At 55.3% G+C, this 24,342-nt stretch overlaps 1 protein-coding gene across 1 annotated transcript in view; it reads left to right on the top strand.

Moving 5' to 3' along the window:
- LOC138350504 (uncharacterized) overlaps positions 1-23,273 on the top strand; it is a 193,673-nt gene extending 170,400 nt beyond the window's left edge. The window contains exons 3-4 of the mRNA XM_069301525.1: positions 19,656-19,769; positions 23,221-23,273. Of these exons, the coding sequence (XP_069157626.1) occupies positions 19,656-19,769; positions 23,221-23,273 (167 nt within the window). The remainder of the gene's footprint in view (positions 1-19,655; positions 19,770-23,220) is intronic.
- Positions 23,274-24,342: the final 1,069 nt, after the last annotated feature.

The following is a 24,342-nucleotide window of genomic DNA, read 5'->3' as shown; positions in this document are numbered from 1 at the left end:
GTGGTGGAGAGTGGTGTGTGACAGTGGTGGAGAGTGGTGTGTGACAGTGGTGGAGAATGGTGTGTGACAGTGGTGGAGAGTGGTGTGTGTCAGTGGTGGAGAGTGGTGTGTGACAGTGGTGGAGAGTGGTGTGTGGCAGTGTTGGAGAGTGATGTGTGGCAGTGTTGGAGAGTGATGTGTGGCAGTGTTGGGGAGTGGTGTGTGACAGTGGTGGGGAGTGGTGTGTGACAGTGTTGGAGAGTGGTGTGTGACAGTGGTGGAGAGTGGTGTGTGACAGTGGTGGAGAGTGGTGTATGAAAGTGGTGGAGAGTGGTGTGTGACAGTGGTGGGGAGTGGTGTTTGGCAGTGGTGGAGAGTGGTGTGTGACAGTGGTGGAGAGTGGTGTGTGACAGTGGTGGAGAGTGGTGTGTGACAGTGGTGGAGAATGGTGTGTGACAGTGGTGGAGAGTGGTGTGTGTCAGTGGTGGAGAGTGGTGTGTGACAGTGGTGGAGAGTGGTGTGTGACAGTGGTGGAGAGTGGTGTGTGACAGTGGTGGAGAGTGGTGTGTGAAAGTGGTGGAGAGTGGTGTGTGACAGTGGTGGGGAGTGGTGTTTAGCAGTGGTGGAGAGTGGTGTGTGACAGTGGTGGAGAGTGGTGTGTGACAGTGGTGGAGAGTAGTGTGTGACCGTGGTGGAGAGTGGTGTGTGACAGTGGTGGAGAGTGGTGTGTGACAGTGGTGGAGTGTGGTGTGTGACAGTGGTGGAGAGTAGTGTGTGGCAGTGGTGGAGAGTGGTGTGTGTCATTGGTGGAGAGTGGTGTGTGACAGTGGTGGAGAGTGGTGTGTGACAGTGGTGGAGAGTGGTGTGTGACAGTGGTGGAGAGTGGTGTGTGACAGTGGTAGAGAGTGGTGTGTGGCAGTGGTGGAGAGTGGTGTGTGACAGTGGTGGAGAGTAGTGTGTGACAGTGGTGGAGAGTGGTGTGTGACAGTGGTGGAGAGTGGTGTGTGACAGTGGTGGAGAGTGGTGTGTGACAGTGGTGTAGAGAGGTGTGTGGCAGTGGTGGAGAGTGGTGTGTGACAGTGGTGGAGAGTGGTGTGTGACATTGGTGGAGAGTGGTGTGTGACAGTGGTGGAGAGTGGTGTGTGACAGTGGTGGAGAGTGGTGTGTGACAGTAATGGAGAGTGGTGTGTGACAGTGGTGGAGAGTGGTGTGTGACAGTGGTGGAGAGTGGTGTGTGACAGTGGTGGAGAGTGGTGTGTGACAGTGGTGGAGAGTGGTGTGTGACAGTGGTGGAGAGTGGTGTGTGGCAGTGTTGGAGAGTGATGTGTGGCAGTGTTGGGGAGTGGTGTGTGACAGTGGTGGGGAGTGGTGTGTGACAGTGTTGGAGAGTGGTGTGTGACAGTGGTGGAGAGTGGTGTGTGACAGTGATAGAGAGTGGTGTGTGGCAGTGGTGGAGAGTGGTGTGTGGCAGTGTTGGAGAGTGGTGTGTGGCAGTGGTGGAGAATGGTGTGTGACAGTGGTGGAGAGTGGTGTGTGTCAGTGGTGGAGAGTGGTGTGTGTCAGTGGTGGAGAGTGGTGTGTGACAGTGGTGGAGAGTGGTGTGTGACAGTGGTGGAGAGTGGTGTGTGGCAGTGTTGGAGAGTGGTGTGTGGCAGTGGTGGAGAATGGTGTGTGACAGTGGTGGAGAGTGGTGTGTGTCAGTGGTGGAGAGTGGTGTGTGACAGTGGTGGAGAGTGGTGTGTGACAGTGGTGGAGAGTGGTGTGTGGCAATGGTGGAGAGTGGTGTGTGACAGTGGTGGAGAGTGGTGTGTGACAGTGGTGGAGAGTGGTGTGTGACAGTGGTGGAGAGTGGTGTATGACAGTGGTGGAGAGTGGTGAGTGGCAGTGGTGGAGAGTGGTGTGTGACAGTGGTGGAGAGTGGTGAGTGGCAGTGGTGGAGAGTGGTGTGTGGCAGTGGTGGAGAGTGGTGTGTGACAGTGGTGGAGAGTGGTGTGTGACAGTGGTGGAGAGTGTTGAGGGGCAGTGGTGGAGAGTGGTGTGTGACAGTGGTGGAGAGTGGTGAGGGGCAGTGGTGGAGAGTGGTGAGGGGCAGTGGTGGAGAGTGGTGTGTGGCAGTGGTGGAGAGTGGTGTGTGGTAGTGGTGGAGAGTGGTGTGTGACAGTGATGGAGAGTGGTGTGTGACAGTGATGGAGAGTGGTGTGTGGCAGTGGTGGAGAGTGGTGTGTGGCAGTGGTGGAGAGTGGTGTGTGACAGTGGTGCAGAGTGGTGTGTGGCAGTGGTGGAGAGTGGTGTGTGGCAGTGGTGGAGAGTGGTGGGTGGCAGTGGTGGAGAGTGGTGTGTGGCAGTGGTGGAGAGTTGTGTGTGGCAGTGATAGAGAGAGGTGTGTAAAAGTGATAGAGAGTGGTGTGTGAGACAGTGGTGGAGAGTGGTGTGTGGCAGTGGTGGAGAGTGGTGTGTGGCAGTGGTGGAGAGTGGTGTGTGGCAGTGGTGGAGAGTGGTGGGTGGCAGTGGTGGAGAGTGGTGTGTGGCAGTGGTGGAGAGTGGTGTGTGGCAGTGGTGGAGAGTGGTGTGTGACAGTGGTGGAGAGTGGTGTGTGACAGTGGAAGAGAGTGGTGTGTGACAGTGGTGGAGAGTGGTGTGTGACAGTGGTGGAGAGTGGTGTGTGACAGTGGTGGAGAGTGGTGTGTGACAGTGGTGGAGAGTGGTGTGTGACAGTGGTGGGGAGTGGTGTGTGACAGTGGTGGAGAGTGGTGAGGGGCAGTGGTGGAAAGTGGTGTGTGTGGCAGTGGTGGAGAGTGGTGTGTGACAGTGGTGGAGAGTGGTGTGTGACAGTGGTGGAGACTGGTGTGTGACAGTGGTGGGGAGTGGTGTGTGACAGTGGTGGAGAGTGGTGAGGGGCAGTGGTGGAAAGTGGTGTGTGTGGCAGTGGTGGAGAGTGGTGTGTGTGACAGTGGTGGAGAGTGGTGTGTGACAGTGGTGGAGAGTGGTGTGTGACAGTGGTGGAGAGTGGTGTGTGACAGTGGTGGAGAGTGGTGTGTGAAAGTGGTGGAGAGTGGTGTGTGACAGTGGTGGGGAGTGGTGTGTGACAGTGGTGGAGAGTAGTGTGTGAAAGTGGTGGAGAGTGGTGTGTGACAGTGGTGGGGAGTGGTGTGTGACAGTGGTGGAGAGTGGTGAGGGGCAGTGGTGTAAAGTGGTGTGTGTGGCAGTGGTGGAGAGTGGTGTGTGACAGTGGTGGAGGGTGGTGTGTGGCAGTGGTGGGGAGTGGTGTGTGACATTGGTGGAGAGTGGTGTGTGACAGTGGTGGGGAGTGGTGTGTGACAGTGGTGGAGAGTGGTGTGTGGCAGTGGTGGAGAGTGATGACACTACCCTCAATTCCTCGGCACCACTACCCTCCTCCTCCTCCTCTGCACCACTACCCTCCTCATCCTCCTCTGCACCACTACCCTCCTCCTCTGCACCACTACCCTTCTCCTCCTCTGCACCACTACCCTCATCCTCCTCTGCACCACTACCCTCCTCCTCCTCTGCACCACTACCCTCCTCCACCTCTGCACCACTACCCTCCTCCTCTGCACCACTACCCTTCTCCTCTGCACCACTACCCTCCTCCTCTGCACCACTACCCTCATCCTCCTCTGCACCACTACCCTCCTCCTCCTCTGCACCACTACCCTCCTCCTCCTCTGCACCACTACCCTCCTCCTCTGCACCACTACCCTTCTCCTCCTCTGCACCACTACCCTCATCCTCCTCTGCACCACTACCCTCCTCCTCCTCTGCACCACTACCCTCCTCCACCTCTGCACCACTACCCTCCTCCTCCTCTTCTGCACTACAACCCTCATCCTCCTCTGCACCACTACCCTCCTCCACCTCTGCAGCACTACCCTCCTCCTCCTCCTCTGCATCACTACCCACCTCTTCCTCTGCACCACAACCCTCATCATCCTCTGCACCACTACCCTCCTCCTCCTCCTCTGCAGCACTACCCTCCTCCTCCTCTGCACTACTACTCTCCTCCTCTGCACCAATACCCTCCTCCTCTGCACCACTACCCTCCTCCTCCTCTGCACTACTACCCTCCTCCTCCTCTGCACCACTACACTCCTCCTCCTCTGCACCACTACCCTCCTCCTCCTCTGTACCAATACCTGCCTCCTCCTCTGCACCACTTCCCTCCTCCCTCCTCTGCAGTACCACCCTCTTCCTCTGCATCACTACCCTCCTCCTCCTCTGCGTCACTACCCTGCTCCTCTGGACCACTACCCTCCTCCTCTGCACCACAACCCTCCTCCTCCTCTGAACCACTACCCTCCTCCTCCTCTGCACCACTACCCTCCTCATCCTCTGCACCACTACCCTCCTCCTCTGCACCACTACCCTCCTCCTCATGTGCACCACTACCCTCATTCTCCTTTGCACCACTTCCCTCCTCCTCCTCTGCACCACTACCCTCATCCTCCTCCTCCTCCTCTGCACCACAACCCTCATCCTCCTCTGCACCACTACCCTCCTCCTCCTCTGAACCACTACCCTCCTCCTCCTCCTCTGCACCACTACCCTCCTCATCCTCTGCACCACTACCCTCCTCCTCTGCACCACTACCCTCCTCCTTCTCTGCACCACTACCCTCATCCTCCTTTGCACCATTACCCTCCTCCTCCTCTGCACCACTACCCTCCTCCTCCTCTGCACCACAACCCTCATCCTCCTGTGCACCACTACCCTCCTCCTCCTCTGCACCACTACCCTCCTCCTTTGCACTACTACCCTCATCATCCTTTGCACCACTTCCCTCCTCCTCCTCTGCACCACTACCCTCCTCCTTTGCACCACTACCCTCATCCTCCTCTGCACAACTTCCTTCCTCCTCCTGTGCACCACTACCCTCCTCCTCCTCTGCACCACAACCCTCCTCCTCCTGTGCACCACTCCCCTCCTCCTCCTCTGCACCACTACCCTCCTCCTCCTCCTCCTCTGCACCACTTCCCTCCTCTTCCTCTGCATCACTTCCCTCCTCCTTCTCTGCATCACTACCCTCCTCCTCCTCTGCACCACTACCCTCCTCCTCCTCCTCTGCACCACAACCCTCCTTCTCTGCATCACTACCCTCCTCCTGTACACCACTACCCTCCTCCTCCTCTGCACCACTACCCTTCCCCTCTGCACCACTACCCTCCTCCTCCTCCTCTGCAGCACTACACTCCTCCTTCTCTGCATCACTACCCTCCTCCTCCTCCTCTGCACAACTACCCTTCCCCTCTGCACCACTACCCTCCTCCTCCTCTGCACCATTACCCTCCTCTTCCTCTGCATCTCTACCTTCCTCCTTCTCTTTATCACTACCCTCCTCCTCTGCACCACTACCCTTATCCTCCTCCTCTGCACCACTACCCTCCTTCTCTGCATCACTACCCTCCTCCTGTACACCACTACCCTCCTCCTACTCTGCATCACTACCCTCCTCCTCCTCCTCTGCATCACTACCCTTCCCCTCTGCACCACTACACTCCTCCTCCTCTGCACCACTACCCTCCTCCTCCTCTGCATCACTACCCTTCTCCTCTGCACCACTACCCTACTCCTCCTCTGCACCACTACCCTCCTCCTCTGCACAACTACCCTCCTCCTCTGCATCACTACCCTCCTCCTCTGCATCACTACCCTCCTCCTCCTCCTCTGCATCACTACCCTCCTCCTCTGCACCACTACCCTCCTCCTCCTCTGCACCACTACCCTCCTCCTCCTTTGCACCACTTCCCTCCTCCTCTGCAGCACAACCCTCCTCCTCCTCTGCATCACTACCCTCCTCCTCTGCACCTCTACCCTCCTCCTCTGCACCACTCCCCTCCTCCTCCTCTGCATCACTACCCTCCTCCTCCTCTGCATCACTACCCTTCTCCTCCTCTGCACCACTCCCCTCCTCCTCCTCTGCATCACTACCCTTCTCCTCTGCATCACTACCCTCCTCCTCCTCTGCAGCACTACCCTCCTCCTCCTCTGCACCACTACCCTCCTCCTCCTCTGCACCACTACCCTCCTCCTCCTCTGAACCACTACCCTCCTCCTCCTCTGCACCACTAACCTCCTCCTCCTCTGCACAACTACCCTCCTCCTCTGCATCACTACCCTCTTCCTCTGCACCACTACTCTCCTCCCCTGCACCACTACCCTCCTCCTCTTCATCACTACCCTCCTCCTCCTCTGCACCACTACCCTCCTCCTCTGCATCACTACCCTCCTCCTCTGCACAACTACCCTCCTCCTCTGCTCCACTACTTTTCTCCTCTGCACCACTACCCTCCTCCTCTGCACAACTACCCTCGTGCTCTGCATCACTACCCTCCTCCTCTGCATCACTACCCTCCTCCTCCTCTGCATCACTACCCTCCTTCTCTGCACCACTACCCTCCTCCTCCTCTGCACCACTACCCTCCTCCTCCTTTGCACCACTACCCTCCTCCTTTGCAGCACAACCCTCCTCCTCCTCTGCACCACTTCCCTCCTCCTCCTCTGCACCATTACCCTCATTCTCTGCACCACAACCCACCTCCTCTGCATCACTACCCTCCTCCCCCTCTTCACCCTATTCTCTTCCTCCTCTGCACCACAACCCTCCTCCTCCTCTGTACCACTACCTGCCTCCTCCTCTGCACCACTACCCTCCTCCTTTGCTCCACTACCTTCCTCCTCTGCACCACAACCCTCCTCCTCCTCCTCCTCTGCATCACTACCCTCCTCCTCAGCACAACTACCCTCCTCCTTTGCACCACTACTCTCCTCCTCCTCTGCACCACTACCCTCCTCCTCCTCTGCATCACTACCCTCCTCCTCTGCAACACTACCCTACTCCTCCTCAGCACCACTACCCTCCTCCTCCTCTGCACCACTACCCTTCTCCTCTGCACAACCACCCTCCTACTTTGCTCCACTACATTCCTCCTATGCACCCCTACCCTCCTCCTCTCCAGCACAACCCTCCTCCTCCTCTGCATCACTACCCTCCTCCTCTGCACCACTACCCTCCTCCTCCTCTGCACCACTACCCTCCTCTTCCTTTGCACCACTACCCTCCTCCTCTGCAGCACAACCCTCCTCCTCCTCTGCATCACTACCCTCCTCCTCTGCACCACTACCATCATCCTCCTCTGCACCACTACTCTCCTCCTCTGCACCACTACCCTCCTCCTCGGCACCACTACCCTCCTCCTCCTCTGCACCACTACTCTCCTCCTCTGCACCACTACCCTCCTCCTCCTCTGCACCACTACTCTCCTCCTCTGCACCACTACCCTCCTCCTCCACTGCACCACTGCCCTCCTTCTCTGTACCACTACCCTCCTCATCCTCTGCAGCACTACACTCCTCCTCCTCTGCATCACTACTCTCCTCCTCCTCTGCACCACTACCCTCCTCCCCCTCTGCACCACTACCCTCCTCCTCCTCTGCACCACTACCCTCCTCCTCTTCTGCACCACTACTCTCCTCCTCCTCTGCCCCACTACCCTCCTTCTCTGCATCACTACCCTCCTCCTATACACCACTGCCCTCCTCCTCGTCTGCACCACTACCCTTCCCCTCTGCACCACTACCCTCCTCCTCCTCTGCACCACTACCCTCCTCTTCCTCCTCAGCAGCACTACCCTCCTCTTCCTCTGCAGCCCTACCCTCCTCCTCTGCACCACTACCCTCCTCCTCCTCCTCCTCTGCACCACTTCCCTCCTCCTCCTCTGCATCACTTCCCTCCTCCTTCTCTGCATCACTACCCTCCTCCTCCTCTGCACCACTACCCTCCTCCTCCTCCTCTGCACCACAACCCTCCTTCTCTGCATCACTACCCTCCTCCTGTACACCACTACCCTCCTCCTCCTCTGCACCACTACCCTTCCCCTCTGCACCACTACCCTCCTCCTCCTCCTCTGCAGCACTACACTCCTCCTCCTCTGCATCACTACCCTCCTCCTCCTCCTCTGCACCACTACCCTTCCCCTCTGCACCACGACCCTCCTCCTCCTCTGCACCATTACCCTCCTCTTCCTCTGCATCTCTACCTTCCTCCTTCTCTTCATCACTACCCTCCTCCTCTGCACCACTTCCCTCCTCCTCCTCTGCATCACTTCCCTCCTCCTCCTCTGCACCACTACCCTTATCCTCCTCCTCTGCACCACTACCCTCCTTCTCTGCATCACTACCCTCCTCCTGTACACCACTACCCTCCTCCTACTCTGCATCACTACCCTCCTCCTCCTCCTCTGCATCACTACCCTTCCCCTCTGCACCACTACACTCCTCCTCCTCTGCACCACTACCCTCCTCCTCCTCTGCATCACTACCCTTCTCCTCTGCACCACTACCCTACTCCTCCTCTGCACCACTACCCTTCTCCTCTGCACAACTACCCTCCTCCTCTGCATCACTACCCTCCTCCTCTGCATCACTACCCTCCTCCTCCTCTGCATCACTACCCTCCTCCTCTGCACCACTACCCTCCTCCTCCTCTGCACCACTACCCTCCTCCTCCTTTGCACCACTTCCCTCCTCCTCTGCAGCACAACCCTCCTCCTCCTCTGCATCACTACCCTCCTCCTCTGCACCTCTACCCTCCTCCTCTGCACCACTCCCCTCCTCCTCCTCTGCACCACTACCCTCCTCCTCCTCTGCATCACTACCCTTCTCCTCCTCTGCACCACTCCCCTCCTCCTCCTCTGCATCACTACCCTCCTCCTCTGCATCACTACCCTCCTCCTCCTCTGCAGCACTACCCTCCTCCTCCTCTGCACCACTACCCTCCTCCTCCTCTGCACCACTACCCTCCTCCTCCTCTGAACCACTACCCTCCTCCTCCTCTGCACCACTAACCTCCTCCTCCTCTGCACAACTACCCTCCTCCTCTGCACCACTACCCTCCTCCTCTTCATCACTACCCTCCTCCTCCTCTGCACCACTACCCTCCTCCTCTGCATCACTACCCTCCTCCTCTGCACAACTACCCTCCTCCTCTGCTCCACTACTTTTCTCCTCTGCACCACTACCCTCCTCCTCTGCACAACTACCCTCCTCCTCTGCATCACTACCCTCCTCCTCTGCATCACTACCCTCCTCCTCCTCTGCATCACTACCCTCCTTCTCTGCACCACTACCCTCCTCCTCCTCTGCACCACTACCCTCCTCCTCCTTTGCACCACTACCCTCCTCCTTTGCAGCACAACCCTCCTCCTCCTCTGCATCACTACCCTCCCCCTCTGCACCACTACCCTCCTCCTCCTCTGCACCACTACTCTCCTCCCCCTCTGCACCACTACCCTCCTCCTCCTCCTCTGCCCCACTACCCTCCTCCTGTACACCACTTCCCTTCTCCTCCTCTGCACCACTACCCTTCCCCTCTGCCCCACTACCCTCCTCCTCCTCTGCACCACTACCCTCCTCCTCCTCCTCAGCAGCACTACCCTCCTCTTCCTCTGCAGCCCTCCCCTCCTCCTCTGCACCACTACCCTCCTCCTCCTCAGCAGCAGCACTACCCTCCTCTTCCTCTGCAGCCCTCCCCTCCTTCTCTGCACCACTACCCTCCTCCTCCTCCTCCTCCTCTGCACCACATCCCTCCTCCTCCTCTGCATCACTTCCCTCCTCCTTCTCTGCATCACTACCCTCCTCCTCCTCTGCACCACTACCCTCCTCCTCCTCCTCTGCAACACTACCCTCCTTCTCTGCATCACTCCCCTCCTCCTGTACACCACTACCCTCCTCCTCCTCTGCACCACTACCCTTCCCCTCTGCACCACTACCCTCCTCCTCCTCCTCTGCAGCACTACACTCCTCCTCTGCATCACTACCCTCCTCCTCCTCCTCCTCTGCACCACTACCCTTCCCCTCTGCACCACTACCCTCCTCCTCCTCTGCACCACTACCCTCCTCCTTCTCTGCATCACTACCCTCCTCCTCCTCCACATCACTACCCTCCTCCTCCGCACCACTACCCTCCTCCTCCTCTGCATCACTACCTTCCTCCTTCTCTGCATCACTACCCCCTCCTCTGCACCACTTCCCTCCTCCTCCTCTGCATCACTTCCCTCCTCCTTCTCTGCATCACTACTCTCTTCCTCCTCTGCACCACTACCCTCCTCCTCCTCTGCATCACTACCCTCCTCCTCTGCACCACTACCCTCCTTCTCTGCATCACTACCCTCCTCCTCTGCACCACTCCCCTTCTCCTTCTCTGCATCACTACCCTCCTCCTCCTCTGCATCACTACCCTCCTCCTCTGCACCACTCCCCTCCTCCTCCTCTGCATCACTACCCTCCTCCTCCTCTGCATCACTACCCCCTCCTCTGCACCACTACCGTCCACCTCCTCTGCACCACTTCCCTCCTCCTCCTGTGAACCACTACCCTCCTCCTCCTCTGCACCACTACCCTCCTCGTCCTCTGCACAACTACCCACCTCCTCTGCTGCACTACCTTCCTCCTCTGCACCACTACCCTGCTCCTCTGCACCACTACCCTCCTCCTCTGCATCACTACCCTCCTCCTCTGCACAACTACCCTCCTCCTCTGCTCCACTACTTTTCTCCTCTGCACCACTACCCTCCTCCTCTGCACCACTACCCTCCTCCTTTGCACCACTACTCTCCTCCTCCTCTGCACCACTACCCTCCTCCTCCTCTGCATCACTACCCTCCTCCTCTGCAACACTACCCTACTCCTCCTCAGCACCACTACCCTCCTCCTCCTCTGCACCACTACCCTTCTCCTCTGCACAACTACCCTCCTACTTTGCTCCACTACATTCCTCCTATGCACCCCTACCCTCCTCCTCTCCAGCACAACCCTCCTCCTCCTCTGCATCACTACCCTCCTCCTCTGCACCACTACCCTCCTCCTCCTCTGCACCACTACCCTCCTCTTCCTTTGCACCACTACCGTCCTCCTCTGCAGCACAACCCTCCTCCTCCTCTGCATCACTACCCTCCTCCTCTGCACCACTACCATCATCCTCCTCTGCACCACTACTCTCCTCCTCTGCACCACTACCCTCCTCCTCGGCACCACTACCCTCCTCCTCCTCTGCACCACTACTCTCCTCCTCTGCACCACTACCCTCCTCCTCCTCTGCACCACTACTCTCCTCCTCTGCACCACTACCCTCCTCCTCCACTGCACCACTGCCCTCCTTCTCTGTACCACTACCCTCCTCCTCCTCTGCAGCACTACACTCCTCCTCCTCTGCATCACTACTCTCCTCCTCCTCTGCACCACTACCCTCCTCCCCCTCTGCACCACTACCCTCCTCCTCCTCTGCACCACTACCCTCCTCCACCTCTGCACCACTACCCTCCTCCTCTTCTGCACCACTACTCTCCTCCTCCTCTGCCCCACTACCCTCCTCCTCCTCCTCTGCCCCACTACCCTCCTTCTCTGCATCACTACCCTCCTCCTGTACACCACTGCCCTCCTCCTCGTCTGCACCGCTACCCTTCCCCTCTGCACCACTACCCTCCTCCTCCTCTGCACCACTACCCTCCTCTTCCTCCTCAGCAGCACTACCCTCCTCTTCCTCTGCAGCCCTACCCTCCTCCTCTGCACCACTACCCTCCTCCTCCTCCTCCTCTGCACCACTTCCCTCCTCCTCCTCTGCATCACTTCCCTCCTCCTTCTCTGCATCACTACCCTCCTCCTCCTCTGCACCACTACCCTCCTCCTCCTCCTCTGCACCACAACCCTCCTTCTCTGCATCACTACCCTCCTCCTGTACACCACTACCCTCCTCCTCCTCTGCACCACTACCCTTCCCCTCTGCACCACTACCCTCCTCCTCCTCCTCTGCAGCACTACACTCCTCCTCCTCTGCATCACTACCCTCCTCCTCCTCCTCTGCACCACTACCCTTCCCCTCTGCACCACTACCCTCCTCCTCCTCTGCACCATTACCCTCCTCTTCCTCTGCATCTCTACCTTCCTCCTTCTCTTCATCACTACCCTCCTCCTCTGCACCACTTCCCTCCTCCTCCTCTGCATCACTTCCCTCCTCCTCCTCTGCACCACTACCCTTATCCTCCTCCTCTGCACCACTACCCTCCTTCTCTGCATCACTACCCTCCTCCTGTACACCACTACCCTCCTCCTACTCTGCATCACTACCCTCCTCCTCCTCCTCTGCATCACTACCCTTCCCCTCTGCACCACTACACTCCTCCTCCTCTGCACCACTACCCTCCTCCTCCTCTGCATCACTACCCTTCTCCTCTGCACCACTACCCTACTCCTCCTCTGCACCACTACCCTCCTCCTCTGCACAACTACCCTCCTCCTCTGCATCACTACCCTCCTCCTCTGCATCACTACCCTCCTCCTCCTCTGCATCACTACCCTCCTCCTCTGCACCACTACCCTCCTCCTCCTCTGCACCACTACCCTCCTCCTCCTTTGCACCACTTCCCTCCTCCTCTGCAGCACAACCCTCCTCCTCCTCTGCATCACTACCCTCCTCCTCTGCACCTCTACCCTCCTCCTCTGCACCACTCCCCTCCTCCTCCTCTGCATCACTACCCTCCTCCTCCTCTGCATCACTACCCTTCTCCTCCTCTGCACCACTCCCCTCCTCCTCCTCTGCATCACTACCCTCCTCCTCTGCATCACTACCCTCCTCCTCCTCTGCAGCACTACCCTCCTCCTCCTCTGCACCACTACCCTCCTCCTCCTCTGCACCACTACCCTCCTCCTCCTCTGAACCACTACCCTCCTCCTCCTCTGCACCACTAACCTCCTCCTCCTCTGCACAACTACCCTCCTCCTCTGCATCACTACCCTCTTCCTCTGCACCACTACTCTCCTCCCCTGCACCACTACCCTCCTCCTCTTCATCACTACCCTCCTCCTCCTCTGCACCACTACCCTCCTCCTCTGCATCACTACCCTCCTCCTCTGCACAACTACCCTCCTCCTCTGCTCCACTACTTTTCTCCTCTGCACCACTACCCTCCTCCTCTGCACAACTACCCTCCTCCTCTGCATCACTACCCTCCTCCTCCTCTGCATCACTACCCTCCTTCTCTGCACCACTACCCTCCTCCTCCTCTGCACCACTACCCTCCTCCTCCTTTGCACCACTACCCTCCTCCTTTGCAGCACAACCCTCCTCCTCCTCTGCACCACTTCCCTCCTCCTCCTCTGCACCATTACCCTCATTCTCTGCACCACAACCCACCTCCTCTGCATCACTACCCTCCTCCCCCTCTTCACCCTATTCTCTTCCTCCTCTGCACCACAACCCTCCTCCTCCTCTGTACCACTACCTGCCTCCTCCTCTGCACCACTACCCTCCTCCTTTGCTCCACTACCTTCCTACTATGCACCACTACCCTCCTCATCTGCACAACTACCCTCCTCCTCTGCACCACAACCCTCCTCCTCCTCCTCCTCTGCATCACTACCCTCCTCCTCAGCACAACTACCCTCCTCCTTTGCACCACTACTCTCCTCCTCCTCTGCACCACTACCCTCCTCCTCCTCTGCATCACTACCCTCCTCCTCTGCAACACTACCCTACTCCTCCTCAGCACCACTACCCTCCTCCTCCTCTGCACCACTACCCTTCTCCTCTGCACAACCACCCTCCTACTTTGCTCCACTACATTCCTCCTATGCACCCCTACCCTCCTCCTCTCCAGCACAACCCTCCTCCTCCTCTGCATCACTACCCTCCTCCTCTGCACCACTACCCTCCTCCTCCTCTGCACCACTACCCTCCTCTTCCTTTGCACCACTACCCTCCTCCTCTGCAGCACAACCCTCCTCCTCCTCTGCATCACTACCCTCCTCCTCTGCACCACTACCATCATCCTCCTCTGCACCACTACTCTCCTCCTCTGCACCACTACCCTCCTCCTCGGCACCACTACCCTCCTCCTCCTCTGCACCACTACTCTCCTCCTCTGCACCACTACCCTCCTCCTCCTCTGCACCACTACTCTCCTCCTCTGCACCACTACCCTCCTCCTCCACTGCACCACTGCCCTCCTTCTCTGTACCACTACCCTCCTCCTCCTCTGCAGCACTACACTCCTCCTCCTCTGCATCACTACTCTCCTCCTCCTCTGCACCACTACCCTCCTCCCCCTCTGCACCACTACCCTCCTCCTCCTCTGCACCACTACCCTCCTCCACCTCTGCACCACTACCCTCCTCCTCTTCTGCACCACTACTCTCCTCCTCCTCTGCCCCACTACCCTCCTCCTCCACCTCTGCCCCACTACCCTCCTTCTCTGCATCACTACCCTCCTCCTATACACCACTGCCCTCCTCCTCGTCTGCACCACTACCCTTCCCCTCTGCACCACTACCCTCCTCCTCCTCTGCACCACTACCCTCCTCTTCCTCCTCAGCAGCACTACCCTCCTCTTCCTCTGCAGCCCTACCCTCCTCCTCTGCACCACTACCCTCCTCCTCCTCCTCCTCTGCACCACTTCCCTCCTCCTCCTCTGCATCACTTCCCTCCTCCTTCTCTGCATCACTACCCTCCTCCTCCTCTGCACCACTACCCTCCTCCTCCTCCTCTGCACCACAACCCTCCATCTCTGCATCACTACCCTCCTCCTGTACACCACTACCCTCCTCCTCCTCTGCACCACTACCCTTCCCCTCTGCACCACTACCCTCCTCCTCCTCCTCTGCAGCACTACACTCCTCCTCCTCTGCATCACTACCCTCCTCCTCCTCCTCTGCACCACTACCCTTCCCCTCTGCACCACTACCCTCCTCCTCCTCTGCACCATTACCCTCCTCTTCCTCTGCATCTCTACCTTCCTCCTTCTCTTCATCACTACCCTCCTCCTCTGCACCACTTCCCTCCTCCTCCTCTGCATCACTTCCCTCCTCCTCCTCTGCACCACTACCCTTATCCTCCTCCTCTGCACCACTACCCTCCTTCTCTGCATCACTACCCTCCTCCTGTACACCACTACCCTCCTCCTCTGCTCCACTACTTTTCTCCTCTGCACCACTACCCTCCTCCTCTGCACAACTACCCCTCCTCCTCTGCATCACTACCCTCCTCCTCTGCATCACTACCCTCCTCCTCCTCTGCATCACTACCCTCCTTCTCTGCACCACTACCCTCCTCCTCCTCTGCACCACTACCCTCCTCCTCCTTTGCACCACTACCCTCCTCCTTTGCAGCACAACCCTCCTCCTCCTCTGCATCACTACCCTCCCCCTCTGCACCACTACCCTCCTCCTCCTCTGCACCACTACTCTCCTCCCCCTCTGCACCACTACCCTCCTCCTCCTCCTCTGCCCCACTACCCTCCTCCTGTACACCACTTCCCTTCTCCTCCTCTGCACCACTACTCTTCCCCTCTGCCCCACTACCCTCCTCCTCCTCTGCACCACTACCCTCCTCCTCCTCCTCAGCAGCACTACCCTCCTCTTCCTCTGCAGCCCTCCCCTCCTCCTCTGCACCACTACCCTCCTCCTCCTCAGCAGCAGCACTACCCTCCTCTTCCTCTGCAGCCCTCCCCTCCTTCTCTGCACCACTACCCTCCTCCTCCTCCTCCTCCTCTGCACCACTTCCCTCCTCCTCCTCTGCATCACTTCCCTCCTCCTTCTCTGCATCACTACCCTCCTCCTCCTCTGCACCACTACCCTCCTCCTCCTCCTCTGCAACACTACCCTCCTTCTCTGCATCACTACCCTCCTCCTGTACACCACTACCCTCCTCCTCCTCTGCACCAATACCCTTCCCCTCTGCACCACTACCCTCCTCCTCCTCCTCTGCAGCACTACACTCCTCCTCTGCATCACTACCCTCCTCCTCCTCCTCTGCACCACTACCCTTCCCCTCTGCACCACTACCCTCCTCCCCCTCTGCACCACTACCCTCCTCCTTCTCTGCATCACTACCCTCCTCCTCCTCCGCATCACTACCCTCCTCCTACGCACCACTACCCTCCTCCTCCTCTGCATCACTACCTTCCTCCTTCTCTGCATCACTACCCCCTCCTCTGCACCACTTCCCTCCTCCTCCTCTGCATCACTTCCCTCCTCCTTCTCTGCATCACTACTCTCTTCCTCCTCTGCACCACTACCCTCCTCCTCCTCTGCATCACTACCCTCCTCCTCTGCACCACTACCCTCCTTCTCTGCATCACTACCCTCCTCCTCTGCACCACTCCCCTTCTCCTTCTCTGCATCACTACCCTCCTCCTCCTCTGCATCACTACCCTCCTCCTCTGCACCACTCCCCTCCTCCTCCTCTGCATCACTACCCTCCTCCTCCTCTGCATCACTACCCTCCTCCTCCTCTGCAGCACTACCCTCCTCCTCCTCTGCACCACTACCCTCCACCTCCTCTGCACCACTTCCCTCCTCCTCCTCTGAACCACTACCCTCCTCCTCCTCTGCACCACTACCCTCCTCGTCCTCTGCACAACTACCCACCTCCTCTGCTGCACTACCTTCCTCCTCTGCACCACTACCCTGCTCCTCTGCACCACTACCCTCCTCCTCTGCATCACTACCCTCCTACTCTGCACAACTACCCTCCTCCTCTGCTCCACTACTTTTCTCCTCTGCACCACTACCCTCCTCCTCTGCACCACAACCCTCCTCCACTGCATCGCTACCCTCTTCCTCTGCACCACTACCCTCCTCCCCTGCACCACTACCCTCCTCCTCTTCATCACTACCCTCCTCCTCCTCTGCACCACCACCCTCCTCCTCTGCATCACTACCCTCCTCCTCTGCACAACTACCCTCCTCCTCTGCTCCACTTCTTTTCTCCTCTGCACCACTACCCTCCTCCTCTGCACCACTCCCCTCCTCCTCTGCATCACTACCCTCCTCCTCCTCTGCATCAGTACCCTCCTCCTCCTCTGCACTACTACCCTCCTCCTCCTCTGCACCACTACCCTCCTCCTCCTCTGCACCACTACCCTCCTCCTCCTCTGCACCACTTCCCTCCTCCTCCTCAGCATCACTACCCTCCTCCTCCTTTGCACATCTACCCTCCTCTGCTCCACTACCTTCGTCCTATGCACCACTTCCCTCCTCCTCTGCACCACTACCCTCCTCCTCTGCATCACTACCCTCCTCCAGTGCACCACTACCCTCCTCCTCCTCTGCACCACTACTCTCCTCCTCTGCCCCACTACCCTTCTTCTCTGCACCACTACCCTCCTCCTCCTCTGCACCACTACTCTCCTCCTCTGCACCACTACCCTCCTCCTCCTCTGCACCACTACCCTCCTCCTCCTCTGCACCACTACCCTCCTCCTCCTCTGCACCACTACCCTCCCCCTCTGCACCACTACCCTCCTCCTCCTCTGCAGTACTGCCCTCCTCCTCCTCTGCATCACTACCCTTTTCCTCCTCTACACCACTACCCTCCTCCTCCTCTGAACCACTACCCTCCTCCTCCTCTGCAACAATACCCTCCTCCTCCTCCTCCTCTGCACCACTACCCTCCTCCTTCTCTGCACCACTACCCTCCTCCCCCTCTGAACCACTTCCATCCTCCTCCTCTGCACCACTACTCTCCTCTTCTGCCCCACTACCCTTCTTCTCTGCACCACTACCCTCCTCCTCCTCCTCCTCTGCACCACTACTCTCCTCCTCTGCACCACTACCCTCTTCCTCCTCTGCACCACTACCCTCCTCCTCCTCTGCTCCACTACCCTCCTCCTCCTCTGCACCACTACCCTCCTCCTCCTCCTCAGCAGCACTACTCTCCTCCTCCTCTGCTGCCCTACCCTCCTCCTCTGTACCACTACCCTCCTCCTCCTCTGCAACCCTACCCTCCTCCTCTGCACCACTACCCTCCTCCTCCTCCTCTGCATCACTACCCCTCCTCCTCCTCTGCATCACTACCCTCCTCCTCCTCTGCACCACTTCCCTCCTCCTCCTCCTCTGCATCACTACCCTCCTCCTCCTCTGCATCACTACCCTCCTCCTCCTCTGCACCACTACCCTCTTCCTCCTCTGCACCACTACCCTCCTCCTCCTCTGCACCACTACCCTCCTCCTCCTCTGCACCACTTCCCTCCTCCACCTCAGCATCACTACCCTCCTCCTCCTCTGCACAACTACCCTCCTCCTCTGCATCACTACCCTCCTCCCGTGCACCACTACCCTCCTCCTCCTCTGCACCACTACTCTCCTCCTCTGCCCCACTACCTTTCTTCTCTGCACCACTACCCTCCTCCTCCTCTGCACCACTACTCTCCTCCTCTGCACCACTACCCTCCTCCTCCTCCTCAGCAGCACTACCCTCCTCTTCCTCTGCAGCCCTCCCCTCCTCCTCTGCACCACTACCCTCCTCCTCCTCCTCAGCAGCAGCACTACCCTCCTCTTCCTCTGCAGCCCTCCCCTCCTTCTCTGCACCACTACCCTCCTCCTCCTCCTCCTCTGCACCACTTCCCTCCTCCTCCTCTGCATCACTTTCCTTCTCTTTCTCTGCATCACTACCCTCCTCCTCCTCTGCACCACTACTCTCCTCCTCTTCCTCTGCAACACTACCCTCCTTCTCTGCATCACTACCCTACTCCTGTACACCACTACCCTCCTCCTCCTCTGCACCACTACCCTTCCCCTCTGCACCACTACCCTCCTCCTAATCCTCTGCAGCACTACACTCCTCCTCTGCATCACTACCCTCCTCCTCTGCACCACTACCCTTCCCCTCTGCACCACTACCCTCCTCCTCCTCTGCACCACTACCCTCCTCCTTCTCTGCATCACTACCCTCCTCCTCCTCCGCATCACTACCCTCCTCCTCTGCACCACTACCCTCCTCCTCCTCTGCATCACTACCTTCCTCCTTCTCTGCATCACTACCCCCCTCCTCTGCACCACTTTTCTCCTCCTCCTCTGCATCACTTCCCTCCTCCTTCTCTGCATCACTACCCTTTTCCTCCTCTACACCACTACCCTCCTCCTCCTCTGAACCACTACCCTCCTCCTCCTCTGCAACACTACCCTCCTCCTCCTCCTCCTCCTCTGCACCACTACCCTCCTCCTTCTCTGCACCACTCTCCTCCTCCTCCTCTGAACCACTACCATCCTCCTCCTCTGCACCACTACTCTCCTCTTCTGCCCCACTACCCTTCTTCTCTGCACCACTACCCTCCTCCTCCTCTGCACCACTACTCTCCTCCTCTGCACCACTACCCTCCTCCTCCTCTGCACCACTACCCTCCTCCTCCTCTGCACCACTACCCTCCTCCTCCTCTGCTCCACTACCCTCCTCCTTCTCTGCACCACTACCCTCCTCCTCCTCCTCAGCAGCACTACTCTCCTCCTCTTCTGCAGCCCTACCCTCCTCCTTTGCACCACTACCCTCCTCCTGCTCTGCAGCCCTACCCTCTTCCTCTGCATCACTACCCTGCTCCTCCTCCTCTGCATCACTACCCCTCCTCCTCCTCTGCATCACTACCCTCCTCCTCCTCTGCACCACTACCCTCCTCCTCCTCCTCTGCACCACTTCCCTCCTCCTCCTCTGCATCACTTCCCTCCTCCTCCTCTCCTCTGCACCACTTCCCTCCTTCTTCTCTGCGCCACTACCCTCCTCCTCCGCACCACTACCCTCCTCCTCCTCCTCTGCACCACTACCCTCCTCCTCCTCCTCTTTAAGAGATGGGTGTGAGTTGTAACCGGGTGTGGGCTTCAATGTTCCCTCTCATCTACAGGTGTGGGAGGGGAGAGACTCCTGCGAGGACTTCACCGGAGGGGCGTCACTGGCCGTGACCTTGCAATTAGGATCCAGGACAGTGTGGAGAACAAGAAGTACCTCCAAGAGCTCAGTGCGTCGCTTAACAATTTTAATATTGTTTTCACATGGTAGATTGTTGAGACCTGCCTCACGAGACCAATAATGTACAAGGACACATCTACGAGGAGCTGGTTGTTGAGACCTGCCTCACGAGACCAATAATGTACAAGGACACATCTACGAGGAGCTGGTTGTTGAGACCAGCCTCACGAGACCAATAATGTACAAGGACACATCTACGAGGAGCTGGTTGTTGAGACCAGCCTCACGAGACCAATAATGTACAAGGACACATCTACGAGGAGCTGGTTGTTGAGACCTGCCTCACGAGACCAATAATGTACAAGGACACATCTACGAGGAGCTGGTTGTTGAGATCAGCCTCACGAGACCAATAATGTACAAGGACACATCTACGAGGAGCTGGTTGTTGAGACCAGCCTCACGAGATCAATAATGTACAAGGACACATCTACGAGGAGCTGGTTGTTGAGACTAGCCTCACGAGACCAATAATGTACAAGGACACATCTACGAGGAGCTCGTTGTTGAGACCAGCCTCACGAGACCAATAATGTACAAGGACACATCTACGAGGAGCTGGTTGTTGAGACCAGCCTCACGAGACCAATAATGTACAAGGACACATCTACGAGGAGCTGGTTGTTGAGACCAGCCTCACGAGACCAATAATGTACAAGGACACATCTACGAGGAGCTGGTTGTTGAGACCAGCCTCACGAGACCAATAATGTACAAGGACACATCTACGAAGAGCTGGTTGTTGAGACCTGCCTCACGAGACCAATAATGTACAAGGACACATCTACGAGGAGCTGGTTGTTGAGACCTGCCTCACGAGACCAATAATGTACAGGGACACATCTACGAGGAGCTGGTTGTTGAGACCAGCCTCACGAGACCAATAATGTACAAGGACACATCTACGAGGAGCTGGTTGTTGAGACCAGCCTCACGAGACCAATAATGTACAAGGACACATCTACGAGGAGCTGGTTGTTGAGACCTGCCTCACGAGACCAATAATGTACAAGGACACATCTACGAGGAGCTGGTTGTTGAGACCAGCCTCACGAGACCAATAATGTACAAGGACACATCTACGAGGAGCTGGTTGCTGAGACCTCCCTCACGAGACCAATAATGTACAAGGACACATCTACGAGGAGCTGGTTATTGAGACCAGCCTCACGAGACCAATAATGTTCAAGGACACATCTACGAGGAGCTGGTTGTTGAGACCTGCCTCACGAGACCAATGTAGATGTACATTATATGACAATGATTATGATGTACATCTCTCAATGAGATGATTACACCTCATCAACGATTAGATGTACATGTGTAGATGTACAGTAAACTACAGATGTACATGTGTAGATGTACAGTAATCTACAGATGTACATGTGTAGATGTACAGTATTCTACAGATGTACATGTGTAGATGTACAGTAATCTATAGATGTACATGTGTAGATGTATAGTAATCTACAGATGTACATGTGTAGATGTACAGTATTCTACAGATGTACATGTGTAGATGTACAGTAATCTATAGATGTACATGTGTAGATGTATAGTAATCTACAGATGTACATGTGTAGATGTACAGTAATCTACAGATGTACACGTGTAGATGTACAGTAATCTACAGATGTACATGTGTAGATGTACAGTAAGATGTACATGATGTACTCCAGATGTACTTCTTTCATCAAAATATGTGGTTCGTATTTGGTGTAATTCTTGTGCCAACCCGCAGATCTTGATGTTGCAACTGCTGTGTACTGGTCACTATATATCTTCTGCATTGCTCTATTGCTAATTACTTTCTTAATCTGTGATAGACTCTGTGGTATGTAAATGTCTACATTTCTTCTCTTAGTTGCAAGTTTTGCAGCATCGTCTGCAATGTCATTTCCAGTTATTCCCATGTGACTTGGCACCCAGTTGACAGTACCCAACGGCCTTGATGTTCCAGTGTTTGCATTTTAGTATGCTGGTGGAATGAATGAGTTTTTGTATGCTGGTGGAATGAATGAGTTTTAGTATGCTGGTGGAATGAATGAGTTTTAGTATTCTGGTGGAATGAATGAGTTTTTGTATGCTGGTGGTATGAATGAGTTTTTGTATGCTGGTGGAATGAATGAGTTTTTGTATGCTGGTGGAATGAATGAGTTTTTGTTTTGATGATAGTGAGAATGAGTTTTGGTATACGTTGTTTGTATGAGTTTTGGCATGTTGGAGGTATGAATGTATTTTATTGTGCTGGTGGTACCTTCCTTTGAGTTTACCTTGAGGCCGTTTCGGGCCTTACCATCCCCGCGGCCCGGTCCTCGACCAGGCCTCCTCGTTGCTGGACAGGTTAACCAGGCTGTTGGACGCGGCTGCTAGCAGACTGTCGAATGAATCACAGCCTGGTTGATCAGAGCTTATCAAGTTCTCTCTTGAACACTGAGAGATCGGGTAGTTATACCCCTTATGTGTAGTGGAAGGTATAGATAAGCAGCCTTCCAGTCTGTAGTGGAAGGTATAGATAAGCAGCCTTCCAGTCTGTAGTGGAAGGTATAGATAAGCAGCCTTCCAGTCTGTAGTGGAAGGTATAGATAAGCAGCCTTTCAGTCTGTAGTGGAAGGTATAGATAAGCAGCCTTCCAGTCTGTAGTGGATGGTATAGATAAGCAACCTTCCAGTCTGTAGTGGAAGGTATAGATAAGCAGCCTTCCAGTCTGTAGTGGAAGGTATAGATAAGCATTTGTCTCCTGATTTTATGTATAAGTTTTGGTATGTAATTGATATATTAGCATTTTCTACACTTTATTATCAATATGACTTTCTTTACTATTGTTTATTGGATCACTATTATTAGTTTTGGGTCTTTATTTGTTACGAGATCTTAGTTATTGTAACATTTTAGGGATTTTATACATTTGGGAATTTTTGTCTGACTTTAGTCTGTCTTAACCTTATTGTCCTCAAGATCAAGCAGGAGCATATATACACCTGTGCTATTGTAAGTTGCTTAATGTACAACTAAATACAGTAAGTTGCCGACTGTAACTTACAATTATGCATTAAGCAGCTTACCGTATATGTACTTTCATATTATCAGTATCCTATTGTAAACTTGCTCTAATACAGTAGGAAGCCTTTGGGCACTTACTTTATTACAGTAAGTAACGTACTGTACAAGATCTTTTGTACATTAAGCAGCTTACTGTTCAAGTAGTTTAATACAGTAAGTGTCCTTGTACACACTTAAATGAACAATTTCTTTAGTAAAGACACTACCATATGTACGCCTGCTTTGATACTGTAAGTAGAACTGCACTATATTTTACATAGTAAAGTACTACAACTATTAAAGTCAATACATGCATTATTTGAAATACAGTAACATATAACTTTAAACAATATAAACACTTTTATTTGCCCTCATTTTCTGAGGTCTGTTGTTTGCAGGTATTAACTTGCTAGTGGTATATGATATGACTTTTTCAACAGAAACAGAGTAAGACAAATCCGAGTGGTAAACGTTGCCAATGGTCCTTAGGACTCTGGCCTGAGACCTGTCTTGTTTAAAGTATATAAACCACGTAGATAAAAAATAAATTAATTTTCTTAATAAATTAAGAAAAACTTAATACGATACAAGAAGACTTAGGCTTTTAAAATTTAACAAAACTTTTGCATGTGCTGGTCAAAACTGTTTATGCTCAGTTTAATATTACGTTGACTTTCCTTTAAATGACTGGAGAGGAAAGTCTCATTTTGATAATTTTCTCAAATTCTTCACCTTCATTATACCTCACTATCAAACTGTTGCTGCTGACAGTGAGAACAGTAACCAACCTTAAAACATTTAAACTGGGAGAAAGCCACTATTGCTGACCTAAAAAAGCTTAGTGTCTGTTTAACAGAAAACTTGATAATATTCATATATCAATTATTGCAACTGTCAACACAAATCTTCAGTGTAATATCTATCAAAACAGTTTCAATTACTCTTTTTTTTCATCTGTTGTCAGTGCTGTTTAAGGAAGGGGAGAGAGAATCCTTCTAAAAAAACTAATAGAAGTAGTATGCCTGGTTGGAATTGTCACGTTAAAGAATTCCAAATTACATCTATTATTGGGATACTCTGTGGCAAGATACTGGGTGCCCCAGAGATGGCTGGGATACCCTGTGGCAAGATGCTGGGTGTCCCAGGGATGGCTGGGATACCCTGTGGCAAGATGCTGGGTGTCCCAGGGATGGCTGCCTGTCCCAGACCAGACCAAGAACTAGTGCTCTAACCATCATATTATCAACAGGATTTAAGACAAAACAAATATTTTACAATCAAAGGATTTCTGATTGCCTTAAAAGACAAAACGGTTTATGAATTTCGCGAAGAAATTATAAAATTATGAGAGAGAAAGGAACGTCGTTGAAGATTCCTCTGGGCCTGTATTACATGTAATACTTTCAGAGATAAGTATTCTACACTATACAGCAGCGCTGTATACAGGACACGAAACTTAACCTGACCTTACAGCAAAATGATGTCCAAATAAACCCATCCTCATCCTTCCCCTCTCCACC

The sequence above is a fragment of the Procambarus clarkii genome, chromosome 46 (genome assembly GCF_040958095.1).
Source record: "Procambarus clarkii isolate CNS0578487 chromosome 46, FALCON_Pclarkii_2.0, whole genome shotgun sequence".
Taxonomy (NCBI): Eukaryota; Metazoa; Arthropoda; class Malacostraca; order Decapoda; family Cambaridae; genus Procambarus; species Procambarus clarkii.
This window is presented reverse-complemented; position numbering and strand designations above follow the sequence as displayed.